General features: G+C 39.9%; 4 protein-coding genes across 6 annotated transcripts; 2 read left to right on the top strand and 2 right to left on the bottom strand.

The window, feature by feature from the left end:
• Positions 1-10: 10 nt before the first annotated feature.
• Positions 11-3,012, bottom strand: rpusd2 (RNA pseudouridine synthase domain containing 2). 2 transcript variants are annotated; one of them, XM_026307755.1, is made up of 4 exons: positions 2,972-3,012; positions 2,330-2,834; positions 1,681-1,977; positions 11-1,541 (listed from the first exon to the last, which is right to left on the bottom strand). In XM_026307755.1, exons 2-4 carry the CDS (start codon positions 2,798-2,800, stop codon positions 648-650), a joined length of 1,662 nt encoding a protein of 553 aa, XP_026163540.1. In that variant the 5' UTR covers positions 2,801-2,834; positions 2,972-3,012; the 3' UTR covers positions 11-647. The 2 variants fall into 2 exon arrangements, with proteins under 2 accessions (XP_026163540.1, XP_026163531.1); XM_026307746.1 differs by having other exon boundaries at positions 2,330-2,977.
• A 558-nt stretch (positions 3,013-3,570) lies between these two features.
• Positions 3,571-7,150, bottom strand: pcmtl (l-isoaspartyl protein carboxyl methyltransferase, like). Of its 2 annotated transcripts, XM_026323192.1 has the most exons (9): positions 7,102-7,150; positions 6,333-6,466; positions 5,533-5,637; positions 5,409-5,440; positions 5,221-5,325; positions 5,022-5,142; positions 4,836-4,921; positions 4,372-4,541; positions 3,574-4,164 (listed from the first exon to the last, which is right to left on the bottom strand). In XM_026323192.1, exons 2-9 carry the CDS (start codon positions 6,448-6,450, stop codon positions 4,152-4,154), a joined length of 750 nt encoding a protein of 249 aa, XP_026178977.1. In that variant the 5' UTR covers positions 6,451-6,466; positions 7,102-7,150; the 3' UTR covers positions 3,574-4,151. The 2 variants fall into 2 exon arrangements, with proteins under 2 accessions (XP_026179791.1, XP_026178977.1); XM_026324006.1 differs by lacking the exons at positions 6,333-6,466; positions 7,102-7,150 and adding an exon at positions 6,145-6,318 and having other exon boundaries at positions 3,571-4,164.
• Positions 7,151-7,249: 99 nt separating this feature from the next.
• On the top strand, positions 7,250-9,238 carry ccdc32 (coiled-coil domain containing 32). The gene is made up of 4 exons (XM_026303426.1): positions 7,250-7,374; positions 7,490-7,789; positions 7,950-8,103; positions 8,442-9,238. The coding sequence occupies exons 2-4, from the start codon at positions 7,516-7,518 to the stop codon at positions 8,629-8,631; spliced, it is 618 nt and encodes a 205-aa protein (XP_026159211.1). The 5' UTR covers positions 7,250-7,374; positions 7,490-7,515; the 3' UTR covers positions 8,632-9,238.
• A 3,903-nt stretch (positions 9,239-13,141) lies between these two features.
• Positions 13,142-14,731, top strand: prlh2r (prolactin releasing hormone 2 receptor). The gene is made up of 2 exons (XM_026307545.1): positions 13,142-14,065; positions 14,319-14,731. The coding sequence occupies exons 1-2, from the start codon at positions 13,154-13,156 to the stop codon at positions 14,643-14,645; spliced, it is 1,239 nt and encodes a 412-aa protein (XP_026163330.1). The 5' UTR covers positions 13,142-13,153; the 3' UTR covers positions 14,646-14,731.
• The last annotated feature ends 4,298 nt before the right edge of the window (positions 14,732-19,029 follow it).

Here is a 19,029-nt window from a genome sequence, read left to right as displayed (position 1 = left end):
AAAGACCTTGACAAGGAAAGTTTTATATTTATTTTCAACCTTTCTCAAGGTAGGAAGTGTTTGCTTTTGACATCTTGACTGTATAATCAATTCTTAGTGAGTCTTCACTTTGAAATCACTCAGCAGCATGAACTGCCTAAGAGACAAATAAAATCAATCACAGGCTTTGTATGAAGGGAAGCAATTTAAGGGTCTGCACCACTATTATTTATAATTATTAAATAGCAGTCAATGTTGTTAATTTTTCACAAAACTGAACTAAAATAAAACATTTATTTTCCTGCAGACTGGCTTTAATTTATTTCTTGGCGTCTTGGAGTTCCACACTGATTACAGGTTTAAAAAAAAGATGAAATTAAATTAAAACTCTATCCTTAACATTAAAACAATGCTCAGAGTAAAATGAGAAAGAACATAATTCCATTTCCTCTTTGTGTTTGAGGCATCAACAGCTTTGACGAAGAAAAAATATATTGTTACATGCCCAATTCTGGTGGAAACAGCATATGCTAAGTATATTTTAAAGCATTTTATACCACCTTCAGAAAAGTTATTAAAAAATTATGAGTCGAAACACAGTCAGAAGGAAGTCCTGGTCATAGTTTTAAATATCTGAAAAAGCCTGTATGGCAGCAGTAATCTAAATGTCAAAATCTTTGGCTGTGTTCATCTGGTCCACTCAAATCAGGTTCAACCCAGTCCTCTTTGGCCCAGTTGGGACAACGTGTGGAATACTCAAAGTCTGGTCCTTTGTAGCGTAAAGCATGGAGATACATGATTAGATCATTTTCTTTGGGATCTGGTCGTACTAGCTTACATTCACTACACAGGTGGTCTCTAGCCCCTGGAGGAGTTGTCTGCATACAGTCAGGTCCCTCTATTTGATTTCCATTTGTTTTGAGTTGTAAAGGACTCTCGGATTCTTGGCATGAGACACTCTTACTTTGAAGTTCTGTGCAATCCTGATTGACCTCATGTATTTTCACACTGCTTGAGCAGCAACCTGTCGAATCCTGTTTTTCCAGCTTTTTGTCACCACCACATTCCTCGATGTTTCGGGTCTCGGTGGGTTCAGATGTTCTATCTGATTTTTCTATTTCCCCAGATGCTTTGTTCTTATCTGCCTTTTGTACGATCCCAATCCCATCATCTGGTACATCCAACAGGTGTAGACTTTCCTTAGATGAATGCTCCTCTACCAGAGCCTGCAGCAGCTCTTCATCAGTCTTCCCCACCAGTCCCCCCTTCCCCTTTAGAGGACCCCAGGCTGAGGACCCATAGATGGGATCACTGAGGATGGGGAAGCCCAGGTACTGGAGGTGGACCCTGATCTGGTGTGTGCGGCCAGTAAGGGGAAAACAGCGCACCACGCTGGTTCGTCCATTAAAGCTAAGCCTCTGGAAGACAGTGCGGCACTCCTTACCTTTGGGATCAACCCGGCAGAGGCCGATTTTAAAGGAAACGACCAGGATAGGCTCCTCGCAGATCAACTCACCCTCTGGGAACTCCCCCTCCACTCGGCACACATACTCTTTTTCAATCTGGGAAAAGGGGCAAATTTTAAAAATTTTGAAGACTTTCTGAAAATCCACATTTATTGGTCAGAATCAGAAATTTTGTATCTCGAGTTTGACTAATCATTTGCAAATCATAATTACTTCGAAACCATTCTGAACATACCTGTCTGTCTCTCACCAACTGGTCCAGTTTCTGTGACGTCTCTAATGTCCTGGCAAACAGCAGCACTCCAGATGTGAGCCTGTCCAGTCTATGGACCGTATGAAGCTCAGAAATGCCCTGCTCTTTGCCCAGGATGAAAATCACCGTGTTGTGGCGGAAACGACCGCATGGGTGGACTGGGATGGAGGCAGGCTTGTCGACCACTAGCACTTCACCATCATCCACTAGAACCTCCAGGGGTTTGCCCACTACAGGAGGCTCATGCCGGTGCACTGTGTTCCTCATATGGTCATTATTCTGTGGAAAGTCAGGAAAGTTTAAAGCCTCCTATCACACCAGGCGTCCTCACCACCCAGATGTTTCACATGGCACGTTTACAATCTGTTGTACGTCAGAATTCGCAGCTTTTTGGTTTTGCTTTCTCAAACTACCAGATGTTTTATGTAATTTGAGCTGGACAGTCTGACTGAACAAAACAATAACCTAATCACCACTGTCAAGGTTGACTTTTGATTCAATACGGAGAAGAATGTAAAGAAAAATGACTTTTCAGTGTGTCCACGTTTAGATACATCCACTGTGCTATTATTGATGTAAGGATGACACTGACCTCGGAATAAAATCATAAGTATGCATTGGTCACACTCACCCTGAGCACCACGGACAGGTCCTCCACAGGTGTGTCATTGAGCCGGATGCGACCCTCTTTGGCCGCCTTCTGGTAATACTCCACTGACTCGGCTCTGAACTCGGTCTTGAACACCTCCAGAAGGCTCTTCCCAACCCACCGACCTTTGCAGTAGGTTTTAAAGTCGAAGTAGTATGGATGAACTTTGCGGAGGCCACCCTCAAAGTAGTAGGACGTCTCGTCGAAATGCTCCTTGCTGAAGCTGACACCAGGGTTCCGTTTCTGCGGAGGAGGGATGTATCTCTGGCCCGGACTGACTTTTTTCCCTCCCGCTCCTCTGCGCCTCTTCCCTCGACCGCTTGTCTCGGCTTCCTCCGGCTCGTCGCATTTGCGTTTGCCGGTTTGTGTGGCTTCTTTGGCGGGACATGCCTCCACCAACACCACGGTGTTGACGTCCTCCGCCACAGAAGCAATAGCTGCCTGCTCCATCATCGAAATACTATGTTGACACCGTGCGGGATGGGAACTACAAACGAGACGTTTATTGGCGTTAGAAATAAGTTGGCGCTGTTCTTTGTAAAATACAAACCTATTAAGTTTAGTCGGACTCCAGAAAAAAGACACTGAACCACATTTTCTCATACATCTAACCCAAACACTCACGTGCATTGCTTCTTGTAGGTCCTTGTCGCTAGGCGCGCGTAGTGATGACGTTTTTTGTAGTCCAGTCATTCGCTGTGTAGTCCAAACTGTCAAACGTTCGTGTTTCTTCTTCGTCTTAAAGGGGACATCACCTCCTCATGGCTATCTTTTTTTTTGTGTACACAAAAATCTTTGGAAAAAATATTTAAAATGTTTTTCAGATATTATTTAGTAAAAAGAAACCCAACACTGTTCTGTAATTATTTTGTATCTTTACATGTCTTTACATTGGTTGTCTAAAATATTGATAGACCATTTATGCTACCCATTTTTTATAGTATGATTTATTTTCTTCTCCCTCCTCTTTGAGCATGAATGTATTTTCTTACCAGAATACTCATTTTATATTCAGTAAATGATTGTGTTGGTACATAGAAGTAACTGAAAAATCAAAAATACCTTTATTTTTCCTTCTCCTGACAATGTTAACAGCTTCTTTACCAATAATCATGGTAATTTTCAATGAAAAGTGACAACCAATTCATTATCCATTTGAGTTTTATTAATAAATATGGTAAGTGAACACATAATTGTATAGTTTCAAAAACATAAGTTCCTCAGTGAAACAATATTTGGCACAACACCCCCCCACCCAACATATCCTACACATACAGTATATGAAATGAATAAGAAGCAGTTATTACCACAAAATATATCCTAGTTTTAATTAAAATTCCATGGCTTTAACTTGGGCTTGTCTTATATGTTACTGCATTCATAACCAAAGCATTCCCATAAGATTACATACAATTTCACCAATTATCCATTTGTCTGAACACATTCTGTAGCTTTTCAAGTGGCAACTGTAAATTTGCCATTGCTGAACTTCACTGAAATTACCCATGAATAAAAATGTGAATCACTTCTTTGTCATTTGAAAAATCTCTATCACTCAAAGGGTTCTGAGAGAAAGGTCATTAGTCCAGCGGTGCTCACTCATTCAGTTGCTCAATGTTTCAGCACACTTGGAAGACAATCTGGTCAGGCAAACAGAGCAAGATCCTCACTGTACGTTGCTAGGTGACAACCCAGCAGGGCAGGTGGGCGTTAAGACTGGAGCTTAGTGAAAGCATGAGCAGCGATACGGTACCCCGGAGATGCAGCGTCAACGCCACCTCCTGCAGGGGCAACCACACTGCAGTCAGAGCTCACCTCTGGGGAGAGAATGAAGGAACAAGCTATTTGATGAAGGTGACAATGACTCATAACTGCATAAAATACAAGAAACACATGAAGATTGCAGAGACACCTGAAAAAAGTAATGTTCACAAATAATAGGACGATATTTGTCAGTACATAAACTGTGTTTCCGTCACAGACTGTGGTTGAAGAAGTGTTATTGGTTGTAGGTGTTTTCTTACCCAAGCCACTGATGTCTCTTGTCGGTGAGTGGCACGTAAACCACTCCCATCAAGGCTTTCTTGAGGAAGCTCCCATCACTCTGCCGATCGTACTGTTCTAGCACCTGACTGCCCCCGTCTGGGCCAACTGGCAGAACCAACCGCCCACCAGGCTTTAGCTGTTCTAAGAGCTAACATAACAAGACAAACACGAAACAAACAAAAAAAAAAGTTTCACATTTGGTGGTCATCCAATTCAAGACTAGATTTAGTCATTATGTCAAAGGTTCCTTCACATCTTACTATTTTTAGTGACCACTGATCAAGATTCTCTTTACTACTTCAGGTGTACAACATGTTTGAACCTGAACTTGCTGTGCCTTAATTGTGCATATTTGAAGTACAGTGAAACTGAATCATTGCACAGCTTCTCCTATTCTGTTTTATTCTATTCTCACAAAAATAAATGCCATATGTGTCCTCACAGCCTTAGGAACAGTAGCTGCAGCTGCACCAACATGAATAGCATCATATGGTGCTCCATCTGGGTAGCCGAATCGTCCATCTCCCACTGTTGACAAATATAGGTATGACTTTTATAGTCTTTTGCAGCAGTGCCATTTTAACATTACTATTTGAAAGAAGCATGACTCTGACACCTCCTGACTCACCTACAAGTCTGATGCGTCCAGAGGAAAGTAGTTCTGGGTCATCCGCTTGCACATTTTTTATTGATATTTGAACCAGTTCATCGATATGCTCAATGCCAACCACTCTACCACTAGGTCCTGTCTACACAAAACAGAAAAATGTAGCTGTGTAAGGAAATAAGCATATTATAGGAAATACAACGACTTATCTGGAACTTACCATTCTTGCAAAGCAGGCAGTGAGATATCCGCTTCCTGAACCCACATCCAATGCTGATGCCCCTTCTGTTAATTTGTCACTTAACAGCTCTAAAGCATGAGCATGCTGTCATACCAGGAACACAGGGCAACATTAAATTAATTGTGTATGTATATAAGTGTCACCTTGTCTGAGAGTTTATTGCTCACCATGTGTGGTGCACTGATGGTCGCCCTGTAGCCTGTGAAAAGAACCGTGTTAACACAGAACCACAGCACACATCAAATACTTGCTATCATATTGACAGGCATGTGTGTTTACTAATATGAATACCTATGGGTTGAGGAGAGTCTGCATAAGGATAGTCTCTAGAGTAGAGCCCTCTGTCTGTAGCCAGCATTGCATCAAACACTCTGTCACTACGGATCACCCCGTGATCTGGAGGAGGAAAGAAGAGACAATTACATCAAACTGAAGCAACAAATGTGGAAAGAAAATCAATAAAATTAGAATTAGAATAGCTGAGCTGGGTGGTATATGAATAGACTAATCATTACTTCATAATCAGAACTGATGTGTGGGATTTTTGGTTGTTATAATATCCCGGTGAAGCTCATATCTGCATATTGCTTTTTCCTGCTCTTGGAGACGCCACTTCACTGGTTTGCTTCCTAATTTACATACAGAGCTTGAAAGAAAAAGAAAAAAGATCTAAAAATGAGGGAGGAAATGGAAAATATCTTCTTTCCTCCCTCATGACACAGTTCACTTTAAATTAAATTTACATTTAAATGTTTCTATTTCCATTTTGGAAGTTTAAATTTCACAGTTGATTTTCAAATCAACCATTTTACATTTTCCACTTGTCATTTCAATATCCAATTTTTTTCACAATTAAAAACGGTTTAATTCTTGAATAGCATGATAGACATAATAGTTGCTTACTTGCCATATTCCTTTTTGTTAATTTCAATTCTGGGTAAAATAATCCTTTATGTTTTCCAGGTTAAAGTTAATAAGGAGAACCTCTGTGTTCTTGGCCAACACCCACAGTGTAACACTGTTATTTTAGAGTGAATATAATGTAGCACCACCCGTCATGTTTTAAATATCTAATGACTTCAGTCTAGTACCCCTCAGCCTGGTGACAAGCTCTGGATGTGTTCTGCCACTGGACATCCACGCCATAGTCCGGGATAGTAGCACACCCATAGGGACTGCTACTACTGCCAGGCGCAACGCTGCCAGCATCTCCTCCTGGATCTCCCTGCAATGACATAATCATCAGTGCTTGCAACCCTGAGTACATCACATCTCTCACACACACACACACACACCCACACACACACACACGTCTCACAATAAGTCTCATTTATTGTTGTGAGGATGTTCTCATAGACTCATAGACATAATACATAGACCCTAACCATCACAATAAAAGTTTTACCTGAACCTGAACCTAATTCTAATCTTGAAACCAAATCTTAACCCTCAAAAAAACATTTAAATTGTGAGGACCCGCCAGAATGTCCTCACAAGAATGGTATCAGAGTAAAATGTGTCCAGACAACCATAGAGAGACGTGTACAAACACACACACACACACACACTCTCTCACACACACCGTCGTATGTGGTAACGCTACTGGAAAGACAGTTTTGGTCATTTTAAATCTGAAGTTACAAATTATTATAAATTATTTGCATTAAACCGAACTTGACACCCAGCGAGCTAACCCACCTTCATAGTTTACAGCTACGACGTTACTAACAAGTTATCGTGCCATATTAAACAAATACTGTCGCTGCGCGGTTGTTATTGTTAGTATCATTTCTTCAAATATATGTAAGAATAGTCGATACTCGTATACTCAATAAACACGGGTCAGGAGAGATTGTTTACCTCGGCTGTTCGCGACTGACCAGTTCCACCACATCCCCTGACCAATAAGATGGGGAAGCTCCAACGCGAAGCCAAGGAGAACCAATCATGTGGCAATACAGGTTGATAGGCGGTTACCACGGCCAATCATAAACGCCCAAATAAGGAAGTAGGTTGTCAGTCGTTTAAGAAGGTGGATCATGGACACAGTTAGCTAGTGAGGCTAAGCTTTAATCTTGATGTCCATACATCAGAGGAAGAATTACCACTTAGCCTGTCAGGATTTGCACACAGGTAGGATTTAAGAAGACGTATCTGTAATTAATTATGTTGACAAACGTTTAAGAACAAAGTCGGGTTTTTATTTCTCTTTGTATTCATCTTTTATCTAAATCTGTCGCGGCACCAGTTTAGGTTAACGAGATCTGGAAACTGATGCTGACACACAGTAACTGCACCAGAATGACTGACGACTTCGAGAGTCAGGAGGTCCGGTCCAGCGGGGAGCTGTGGTCCGAAATCTGCTCCAGTCTCCCGGAGGTGCAGGCTCATCCTGCTCCAGAAAACAACACTAAGTTTAAAGACTCCTTCCAGCCTGAAGCAGAAGTCGGATTGCAGGTCAATGTACAATCAAACGGGAAGAATACCAGTTTGCCCAGTGCCAAATGGGAGCCAATGGAGGATTCAGAGGTCTACATTGCCAGTTTAGGTATTCCTGTTTCCTTCTTCTTTGGTCACTGTAGGTCTTATGTTCTATATATCTCACCCTGTCTTCCTTGCACCTGATCATATCATCCATCCTACATGGCCTCTATTTAAAAATTAAAAATCATAACTTTGATGCATGTCTTGCCTATGATTTGCTGCAGAGAACCGCCTGAAGAAGTTAAAGGGCCAGACCAGTGATGTGACATCCAGGGACATGTTGCGCTCCTTGTCTCAAGCTAAGAAAGAATGCTGGGATAGATTCCTGCATGATGTTCAGACCTCAGAGCTCTTCCAAGGAGGTGACATGGATGAGAGGTGTGACATGACGTAAAACATCACGGTGTGATGTAGTTTAGTTTGCCAAAATGATCATATTAAATCCAAACAAACAGATCATACACACTGGCGATTTATTTTTGAATATAATTGGAGGTATTGCAAAAATAATTACATCCTCTGATTTTTTTATTTTTTTTTTCTCTTACCTGTAGTGTGATCTAACCGTACTGGACCATGTGTCATTTGCTTGTCTAGACAACGGAATTATTCTCATTATGTGTTGCAAGGATAATATAGGCCTAGGCAGTGTTGTGCTTGACCTAGACCTCTTCTCATCTTAACACCCTTGACTTTTTGTGTACCTCCCTTCCCAGCGCTCTCGAACACTTCAAGAGGTGGTTGATTCCTGAGAAGGTGGCCATCAGCGCAGAGGAGCTAGAATATCTCCTGAGGCCATCTGGGAGTAAGGAACCAACAGAATCAAAACAAACAGAAAATGAAGAGGAAACGGAGGGAGAGAGACACAACTCGGACGAAGACGACACACAAAGCCCAGAGAAATGAGTGTGCTAAAATAGAAACATTGAAAGAAAAACCAATTTGGAGTGTGCTCGGTAAGCGTGACTTGTTACATCCCCGAGCTCATTTCGAGCTGCATTATGTCATGTTGCTGTTTAGACCAAAGCTTTTGTTATCACTGGTCAAAGAAGCAATTACAACCTGTCATCATCCTCTGTATCCTGAGCAACTGAGCATTAAGTACTTATTCAGTCACGTGTTTTGTCCTTGCTATTCATCCTTTTAACCACATCACACCATGAAAATATATAATAAAGTGTTGAAAGTAGACTTGTTTGTTCTCTAGAAGCAGAATTAGCTTCTAGTTTGTGTAGTGCCTCCTATGTCTTTAACCTGAATGGTTCTTCATTTAAATTACATATGCAAAGGTTAATGATGGACCACATGCAGTATCACATTGTTCATTAGACTTATGACAAGCAATGATGTAATCATTTCTTGCGATCGCTGATATTTTTCTGTCTAAAAATTGTAACATTTAAAGTAAGAGTACCTGAATGTATTATAACATATTGTGTAACATCTTAATTTGTGACCTGTTATTTTTCATTTGAGGTTTTACCCATGTTTCAGTAAAAACAAGTAAAATTGACTCTGCTCTTTTTTTTCTGCTCATTAGCTGAACACTTATATTGAGTTAGGTAAGGTGCAGCTCCAGTTCACACCTAGCCTATTCTCAGATGCTGAATTTTGTGTGTGGGCTCATGTATTTTTTTTGTGACTTTTGAGATTTGGGCCTTTAGAGTAAAGAAACAGGGTCCAGGGTCTTGAGAGATCACAGAGCCCCTGCAGGCATTATGTATGATGTGACTGTTAATGTTTCTTCCTGAAGTCAATGAAATGACTTCAAGTACATGAGAAATAAGTAAGAAAAAGATGGAACACGGCCACAAAGACTAAATATTTGGATGACAAGACACCAACATGCAAGGACATGCAAAGTGACCATATAGACAAATAGCAAGTACAGATGTGATCAAAGAATAACTGAAAAAAGAAAAAGTTAAAAATTAACAAAACAATCACAAAGCAAAACAAGTAATATTGCTAAAACTACACATAAAGGCAAAAATTTATATTTATTGTCAGTTTTTACGCACATGTAAACTGCATACTGAACCTTTGTGATGCACAGCACCACACTAAACTCAGATTTAAGGTGAGAAGAGCGTCTTTCTTATTTTAGCAGATGAAATGTGTAAATGCATGTCTATTGTGAAACTTTGCACAGGCATTTTTCTGCACAATAAAGTTCAAACATCCAGCTTAGAATAGTGAATTTTTGAAAGTCACTGGATCATTTAGGTCTCCAGGCATAGTCACCAAACAGCTCAAGGTCCCATCAAACTGAACAGAGATGGATGCTGATCCTCCACTACTAAAGAACTTCCTCTGAGCAGAGCCTCCTGGATATAGACTCCCAGCAGCGGCTGCACCCCACTCGACATGTTCCACCTGCCTTTCACTTAAAGTAATGGTTAATGCCTTGTGTAGTAACACAACAAACAGAAAAGCAAAAACACAAAAAATATCACTGGGCTAGTCTCAACACCAAATTTTTGAGACCTGTCTGAGGTCCCTGCATCATACTAGAGACACTAGATGCATGACCCATTTTCACCCAGGGAAAAAAATATCAGCATCAAGGCCCAGACAAGAGATGGGTAGTACATGAAAGAAAAACCAACCAAATGGAGTCTCAAGCTTTTTGTGCTGGCAGACAGTAGCCATGGTGACACCGCTGACTTCAGTGTGTTAAGGCGCTTCCTTCAGGAGCTGGACTGGCTCCTCGTGCTTCAGTAATGGCCCCTGCAGCTGCCTGGATACAGTTCACGGAGACACCATCAGGTGGGCATGTGGACATATGATGAGCCACTTGTGTTTGAGAAGCATATGGACACGCATGATGCTATTGTCTCCTCCACTTTATGTGGGGTGACACAAAGGGAAAGCTCCACTGTGACTGTCCTGTGCTAAAAACCTAACAAACACATGGAAGGAGTGGATGAGAGGCGGAGTACACCCTTGACAGATCGCCAGTCAATCACAGGGCTGACACGTAGAGCAGGATTGCTCTGAGACAATGCTGTATTCAAACTCAACTTAAATGCAACACAGTTACTGCACCAAACACATTTTTTATGGTGATAACATCCTAATGTCCTAATCAATAAATACTAGTAAAATATGGTGTGGCCAAACAGAAAGCTACAGTTTAACAGTGACCATGATTTGTTAGAAAGTATTTGATCACAAAACTGTTAATGTGATTGCAAATTTGGATAAAATCAAAATAAAATAACTGCTGCATAAATCTTTTCTTCTATGTTCCACAGGTCATACTTATCATCCTTATCTATCATTTGCAGATATTCACTTGATGAATAACATAATGCCACCAAGGCAGTCAATTTTTAAATTAGTTTTAGGTTTATGAATATCTAAGATAGGCACTTCTGGAGACAAATGGTTTGCCCTTTCATTTTCAGATTTGTGTTCTGTTTTCTGATGTGTTTGTTTGGTTTCTGGATGTGTTTGTCTAGTTCCTAGTGAAAATCCTCACAGCTCACAGCAATGCACAATGTCCATCCATCCATTTTCTATACCCGCTTATTCCTTAACCAGGGTCACGAGGATCTGCTGGAGCCTATCCCCACTCTCTTTCAGGTGGAAGGCAGGGGTACACCCTGGACAGGTAATGCACATTGTATTTATGATAATGTGTGATTTGTTTTAATATATCCAGGCAAACTTGACTCTACCTCTTCCTGCTACAGGAAAAAATTAACATGACTAAGGCAAGTTGCAATATACTGTAAGTGTCACAATCACTATAATTGAACTATATAAAAACCTGGAAACATTAGAGTACAAGTCCCTATAGAAAAATTAGAGTGACTGATAGACAGTATCATAAAACAGGAAAAGTTCATTATAAATTCACTATTTATTAAATTAGGGGCTCTATAGTTCCCATGGGGAATATCATATGATTATAATGATTATACTTAAAATGATTGAAATTATAGACAAAGTGTCTTTTTTTTTTTTTACAAAATACTGGAGGTGACTCACTCACATGAACACATACCGCAGGCTGTGTGTGTGTGAGTGAGACACAGAGAGAGAGAGAGGGAGAGAGAGAAAGAGAGGGAGACAGAGCACACCTCTTTATTCTGAAGCGGAGTGGGGCTGCAGTGAAGAGGTGAAACTACACAGCACTGGGACACCCTGCAGACAGAGGACACAAACAGACGCTGGATTGTCCGTCTGATAAGTGACATGTCTCTAAAAGGTACTTTTTGCATGTGATTCTATAGATAATAAATCATTGTTTTGAAATAAGGTTAAAATTGGAGATTTATCAATATTAATATTATTATTATGTTTAGGTAGCTATGTTATGGTTTTGTAAATCACTTATCAGGTCAGTTGAGGCAACAAGTTGATTCAGCTTAAGAAGAGTACATATTTCTTTTTCTTATAACAGTACTAGACACAATTAAGACCATATTCATCATAAAATACACGTGATATAGTGAAAGGAATTATTGGTAAGCACTAATTCATGCTCTACAGTAGGAAAGGAAATGTGTTTAATCTACAGATAGCCATGTTTTTACAAATTAAACAGATAATTCAGTTAACGTAGAACAGCCAGTGGCTGTGAAAATGATGCCATTCAGAAAAAAACACATTTGATCTGGAGACAAACATTATTTCTACCATCCTAAGCTTATTTTGCAAATTTAAATAGATAAGTCATTCAAACACTCTCATTCTATTCACTGCAGCCATGTGGCGTCGTAAATAAACCAAACCATGTAAGTCAGCTATGAGAAACAGACACCTCTGTGCAAAATGCTGAATAAATCAGTATCGATGTGCATTATCATGCACTTGCATAATATCTGATTGTATAGTGCTACGCAATGAGCATTTGTTATTGCTCAGGATGAAGTGGTCTATTAATATTAATGTAGATTACTTGTACAGATGTTTCAGCACGTTAACAATTGGATCATATATTACTTCTGCTGTTCTACGATGGAAAGTAGTGAAAGAGGAAAGTGCCAAAGTGGAGCTCACACAGCCTGGATGAATGATTGCTGGCCGGTTATGAAACCAAACGTGTCAAGGAGGAGATGGAAACGATTTGGAGGGGCAGTGAGAACATGTAGAGTGAAGGGGAAAATAGTACAAGGTGTTGTGAAGCTGAGCCAAATGAAAGTAAACATGTATTATTGTTGAAAGGGACCTATAAGCTGGGTTTCAGCTTTTTAATGAGGTAAGGCCGATTGAGAGTTTTGAAGATGGTCAACTAATTAGTCTGTCTAAACATGACTCATCCACTCAGTCTTTATATCTTATCATCATGTAATATTACTTTGGGCTCAAACAAAACGGTGGTCAATACATTTCCGTGGAAGGAAATTATATTAAATGAGGTAAATGTTGTAACATATTTTAAATTGTTAAAATGTTTTTTATACTTGTTTCCATAGCCATGGACTGGGAGAAGTCACTGAACCAATCCACGGCGATCTCTTCTACTCCATCCTCTTCATCTCAACCAGTGTCTGAGTCTTCATCTATATTCTCTTCTTCCTGCTGCAACTCCTCTCGCCCCTTCTTCCCAGCCTCCCCATTCTCAGCACCTTCCTTCTCTGGCCTGGACCTCCTGTTCAACCTGAAGCTCCTCTTCATCCCTCTCTACTCCGCTGTGGTCCTGATCGCCTGCTCTGGCAACCTCCTCCTGCTTTATCTCATCTGGCACAACAAGAAAAGACATAACACCACAAACTTCCTCATCAGCAACCTGGCGCTCGTCGACCTGGTCATGTGCATATTTTGTGTCCCTTTAACGGCATCTTATGCTTTTGACAAGCGTGGCTGGGTTTTTGGACCCCGCATGTGTTACTTTGTCACTGTCATGCAGTCTGCAGCCGTCTATGCAGCAGTCCTGTCCCTTATGGCCATCGCAGTGGATCGTTACATTGTTGTGGCTTACCCCATTCGCAAAAGAAGGGGTTGTCAGTTTTGCTGGGGTCTGGTGGTCCTGATCTGGCTGTGCTCTCTGGCTTTATCCACACCTACAGCGATGCATACTGTATACCTGGACCTGCAGGCTGCAGGCCTCCAGATGGCTGTATGTGAGGAGTTTTGGGATGGCCAGGAACGAGCTCGCCTCATTTACTCCTGTTTTATCCTCTTCTTCTCCTACTTTGTCCCTCTGGCTGCTGTCTCTATTTCCTACTGTGCTATATCCTATCAGCTGAAGAAGAGGGCCATGTTGGGTTTGACAGCATGTCCAGAGCTGAGTTCTGCACAGGCCGCCTGGGACAGACGAAGGAGGAAGACCTTTTATCTGCTTCTGGTGTCTGTCCTTTGTTTTGCCTTCTCCTGGCTCCCTTTACAGGTACAGGTGATTGAATGGAGATGATGGATTGATGAAATGTGAAAAATGCAGCAACAAGAAGATCAATACCACTCTCTGTGATGAGAATGGTATTGATCTTCTCTCTAACTCTTGACAACAAAGCAAATAGGTATATTTCCCAAAATGTCCAGATGTTAACTTAAATGAACAAATAGTTAAAGGTATTAAAATGAATTACTTATCAAATGGGGTGTCTGTGCAATATTTCAGGTGACACATTTTAATTTTGCAGGTGGTGAATCTGATCCATGACCTGGACACAGATTTCTCCATCCTGGGGAAGAATTACGTCAACGTCATTCAGGTGTCGAGTCACCTGTTGGCAATGAGTTCCGCCTGCTACAACCCTTTTATTTACGCATCGCTACACAACAAAGTGCTGTCCTGCCTGTGTCATCACATCCTGTCCTGGAGGAGAGGAAAAGCAAAGGACAGGGGTCAAGGGTCAAGCATCCTGACGATATCACACAGAATACCACGTCATAACACCTCCACCATCATGGCAGACTTACCAGGTGCGGCTGTAAATAACACTGTTCCTCAAGACAGCTATGCTTAAATTGCATTTTCAGTAGAATTGGTCCCAGTGGTCTTTTCTGCTCAGCTGGATGAAAATCTCTGCATCACAACTGACGTAGTGTATTTTATTCCCTCAAGATTTAGTCTGAATCTCGTCAGCCTTTATACTGTCAGAGAAAAGGACTGAAAGGTAAATTCGTTCATACGGTGAAACTCACTTAACTCTCAAAGCAGGGGTTTCAAAGCTTTCATGAAACAGCTACAGTCTGTACAGCAGCACATGGATAAGAATATAGGCTACAACAACTAAGTCTCTTTGACTGGATTTATACAGCTGCAAAAATAAAAAAAGGGAATTATGGTTGTGATGATTTATATTTAAATTCATGAGTTTTTATGTTCTAAAAGTTTATTTAGCAATGAAAAATATGCTCTTGTGCTTGAAAACAGACTGATTTTGCTCTTGTCTTTGATAAAGAACTTCATAGTGTTTCATCTAATTATTCGACATTTTCATATTCCTGTATATCTGTAATGCTGTGCAATAACTTGGTGGCATTTATGGAAATAAAATGTGCTGTTCTTGTCTAATGTAATGTTTACTGTGCCTTTAAATGATGTATATGTGTTACATGTGTAATGTTAGACCCATTTTACTGAATTTCACTCAATAAACCTGTTCATTTGAATAATCGTTCCTCTCCATCCATTTCATAATGGTTAAGGGATCAATTAGCAACATGAGTTTCTGTGATAATGAATGAATAATGTGCTTCTGTCATTCAGTTTGGCCTTGAGCCACTGAACGCTTTTCTGCTGCAGCTGTGGCATTTGATGAACACAGTGCGAAATCTGTCAGCAGATTTAAATGTCAACCTTTAGATAGTTGAAAGAGTAAAAAAGCATCATCGGTGCTGTTCATTAGGATAAGTAAAAATAGTGAAGTGTGAATAAAACTGAGAGAACATTTAGTGAATACAGAAATAAGTTGATGACCTGATCATGTCATCGCCCTGTGCCAAGTCAATGCAAACAATGAGAGTTAACTTACGCTGAATTTAAATGTGATGCACAATGAAATAGGCAGAAATGTTTGTACCAGATAAGTTTTAAAAACCTGCTGACATCTGTAGCTAACATTTGTCAAATTGTGCTTACACAGTTTATGCAAATATTTTCTATATAACGTTACTGCAAGTTATGTTGGTCTTCATTTTTTCCTGAAGCTGTCAGACTAATAAAAATGTTACAGTCTATGCTGGTTTAAATACTGTCCAAGCTGCACTGCTTGTGTCACTACTGATTGGAGATTTAAGCACCAACAGCTGAAGGAAGCTCTACTGAAAGACACTTTTACTTCCAAATGAGCAGTCTGGTAAGTAATGGACCACTGCAGGTTTTCTCAGCACTGTCACCCTGCTTGTGGGTCTTCAAGTTACCATGACCCCAGACATTAGACAGCTGCCAAATTGTAACAAGCTGTAATGTGGATGTGAGTATAGCATTCTTCTGTATGTTCCTTATGTGTTGTATATGACTTTAGCTCCAAATGGAATATATTCTGTAAATACTATGTTATGCTTGAAATCTATGCTTATACAATTATACAGCCTGATATTGGTAAAATGAACAAATCAAGCACAGTTCCTTTGTTTTTGTACACAAAATGTCACTGTGCTTCGTGTCTAGTGGTGAGTAATGGGTGCCTTTTTTACATATTTTTTAAAGCAGATGTACGAATATTCTGAATGGCTCCTTTTCTTGACCTACGTTTTTCAGATTTTATCTCACAAAGAAGAGCATCTAAGAGGATGGTGGTGTAGAGGCTGATTGTATTTATAGGCCAATTTATTCAGTACAAAGTTAAATTTAGTTATATGTTTCAGCAGCTGATGGTTGGGAGGTGACTGTTAGCACAGGTAGTGAAATTGGGGACAAGGTGCAATGTGACTTCATGAGTTTAAAGTTAAGAGAAACTGATTTGGATCAAGTGAAGATGATGCACAAACATGTAAGCTGCACTTAAATGTCAATTTCATAAAAACACATTAATAGACCTCACACATAACAATCAGTCATTGGACAGATACCCATCCAATATCCCTGCCCAACCCCCCGCACATATTCATCAATATACCATCAGTATCAACAGTTTTCACAGCGTCTCCCCTCCTACAACAGACGACGGCATGTTGAACATCACCTCTGCTAATGTGAGCATGAAATTATTCACTTGCAAATTATTGCATGCACATCACTCATAAGCTTGCGGCTATATTGATGTCTGATTGTGTTGTGATTGTTGTGAAAATGCAAATGTGAGCAGGCGTAATGAAGTCTTCACTTGCAAATGTCAGCGGTTGAAGTAAGCATCAGTAGTTGTGTGCGGTGTGTGTTCATTCAGGAGGGATGATGATCCTCTTTCACTCTGAGGCTGTAGCCCCGAGCTCTGTGAATTTCTAATGTTCAGACAGAAACCTCAAATGTAGCATCATTAGACAAATAAAAATGACATGAGGAGAAAAACAATATTTCTTACAAACTCTGGTGTTTTGATGCCAGCGAGTAACAAGCGAGGCAATTGTGAAATAACTTTGCAGGGTATGAGCTGAAGAAAACAATTTACAGGCTTTCACTAGAGTATGTTTTTTTTCTCTCTCTCTAGAACCACAAGATAAAAAACACCACCAGAGTAACACCTTTACCTGGATGGCAAACTGCAGACACAGGTTTATAAAAAAGCCCAGAAGAACTAGTGAGAGCTATGATGGACAGCTTAATTGTCTCTGCTGCCAAAAGACCAGCAGGAAAATGTAGAAATCTGTAGAAATCAGAAAGCTTACAGCCTGAGCACTTACACAAATAAGAAAAAGCACTTTCGTGTTTATGAGCAGAATATGTAACGCTGTATTTGATTTTGAAGAAAAACAGCACCATATCGCTTCAGTAATCTGAAACTTTTCAAACAGTAGAGCTGCTGTGCCTGTGAATGTACTGCTGTACAGAGGGCAGAGGTTCAAAAGACAGGAGAGTGGTGAAAATTGGAATGAGTCATTCTATGGAAAGCCTTGCAGGTGTGTAATTTAAACACCTCAGGACCTTTACTGAAACACACACGTGACTGACATGGCATTAGGAAATCTCATTTGAAGCCATTTCTTCACTTCCCCAGACAGGTCTGACACATGGGAAAACCCTGAGTCCACAAGGGAACAGGCTATTTTTCTTTTAAAACATATTGCACTTTTAAGCAACAGTAAATGGCCATTTCCATTCATTTACAGTACTGGTCAGAGCTTTAATTGCTCCTTTTGTGAAAGTATATTTGAATATACCCAAGGTTCCCAACCATTTTCTGTGATGAACCTCTATTAAATGAACTCAAGTATGTAACTCATGTTTCTGCATACAATTAATAGTGCTGGCTTAAATAACTACTAGCCTACCACATAGAGGTGCAGAAGCTGTTTTTTTTAACTTGTGCTAACTATTGATTAATTAACAAATGAACTGTTTGTTAATGAACTGTAAATAATACATTCACTTTTGCTGTTAATATACAGTACGCCTAAACTAAAAATGTCATTCATGTTGTTCATGTTATTTTTTGCTGATATTTCCATTGTTTTCACTGTTTAAGGCAATGATTCAAATAATCAGCCATCATGATCTAAACTGTTTATCTATGATGTGGTTTCCAAATGGTGGGTGGTGGCTCACTGGTCTGCCATGGGTTTTTAATGACAACCACATGTAAATGAAAATTTTCAATGTCATCTCTCCATCTGTTCACTTCCATTAACGCTGTAATGTTGTGACCTGTCTGGTTTAAATAAGCACGTTGCCGATTTGAAGTTTCAGGCAAATTCTTGAATTATTTTGTTAAATCTTTCACAATTAATATAGTAATTTGATACATTTTATTTGGCTTTAATAAGTAAAAATAAATGTGGATGATACATTATACAGGGGCTATTTTTGCACAGATATAAATAGAGGTGTATATTATGATTTTAAAAAAGATTTATATGATAATTTCTTAATAATTTCACTACTTTTACTTCAACTTTAGTAGCGTCCCTGCTTGGGCATCAAAGATTCTGTAGCCCACTGTGTGACACACATTAACTGCACATTGAATATGCAGACAGACACACTACAATCACCCTATAAATAATCTGTGAGTTCTTCCTGGCACTTTTACAAACCTCATAACCTGAATGAGTGGTGTCAGAGGCCTCATACATATTCATCAGAAACCTGAATTACATGGTTTATATCTCACAGCTCTTGCCTTTCTGTCAACTCCATCTAGTCGGTAACAGACAACACATAAATTTGACTGTAATTAACACATCACAAAAGTAGAAACAGAAGGAAGAGGCTTGAGGAAATGAAATAACTATTTTCATAAGATGCCAAAA

The sequence above is a fragment of the Mastacembelus armatus genome, chromosome 22 (assembly GCF_900324485.2).
Source record: "Mastacembelus armatus chromosome 22, fMasArm1.2, whole genome shotgun sequence".
Classification (NCBI taxonomy): domain Eukaryota; kingdom Metazoa; phylum Chordata; class Actinopteri; order Synbranchiformes; family Mastacembelidae; genus Mastacembelus; species Mastacembelus armatus.
Note: the sequence above shows the minus strand (reverse complement) of the source record. Positions and strands in the feature narration are given on the sequence as shown.

Bases quoted from the DNA above. Each gene is read 5' to 3' on its own strand.
- rpusd2 (XM_026307746.1), bottom strand. From the start codon at position 2,977: ATGCACGTGAGTGTTTGGGTTAGATGTATGAGAAAATGTGGTTCAGTG. The intron at 1,978-2,329 runs GTGAGTGTGACC...GACTTTCCACAG, and splicing joins ACCTGTCCGTGGTGCTCAGG to AATAATGACCATATGAGGAA. The intron at 1,542-1,680 runs GTATGTTCAGAA...CCCTTTTCCCAG, and splicing joins AGTTGGTGAGAGACAGACAG to ATTGAAAAAGAGTATGTGTG.
- pcmtl (XM_026323192.1), bottom strand. From the start codon at position 6,450: ATGCTGGCAGCGTTGCGCCTGGCAGTAGTAGCAGTCCCTATGGGTGTG. The intron at 5,143-5,220 runs GTAAGTTCCAGA...TGTTTTGTGTAG, and splicing joins CTGCCTGCTTTGCAAGAATG to ACAGGACCTAGTGGTAGAGT. The intron at 4,542-4,835 runs GTGAGGACACAT...TTGTTATGTTAG, and splicing joins CAGCTACTGTTCCTAAGGCT to CTCTTAGAACAGCTAAAGCC.
- ccdc32 (XM_026303426.1), top strand. From the start codon at position 7,516: ATGCTGACACACAGTAACTGCACCAGAATGACTGACGACTTCGAGAGT. The intron at 7,790-7,949 runs GTATTCCTGTTT...GATTTGCTGCAG, and splicing joins GGTCTACATTGCCAGTTTAG to AGAACCGCCTGAAGAAGTTA. The intron at 8,104-8,441 runs GTGTGACATGAC...CTCCCTTCCCAG, and splicing joins GGAGGTGACATGGATGAGAG to CGCTCTCGAACACTTCAAGA.
- prlh2r (XM_026307545.1), top strand. From the start codon at position 13,154: ATGGACTGGGAGAAGTCACTGAACCAATCCACGGCGATCTCTTCTACT. The intron at 14,066-14,318 runs GTACAGGTGATT...TTAATTTTGCAG, and splicing joins TCTCCTGGCTCCCTTTACAG to GTGGTGAATCTGATCCATGA.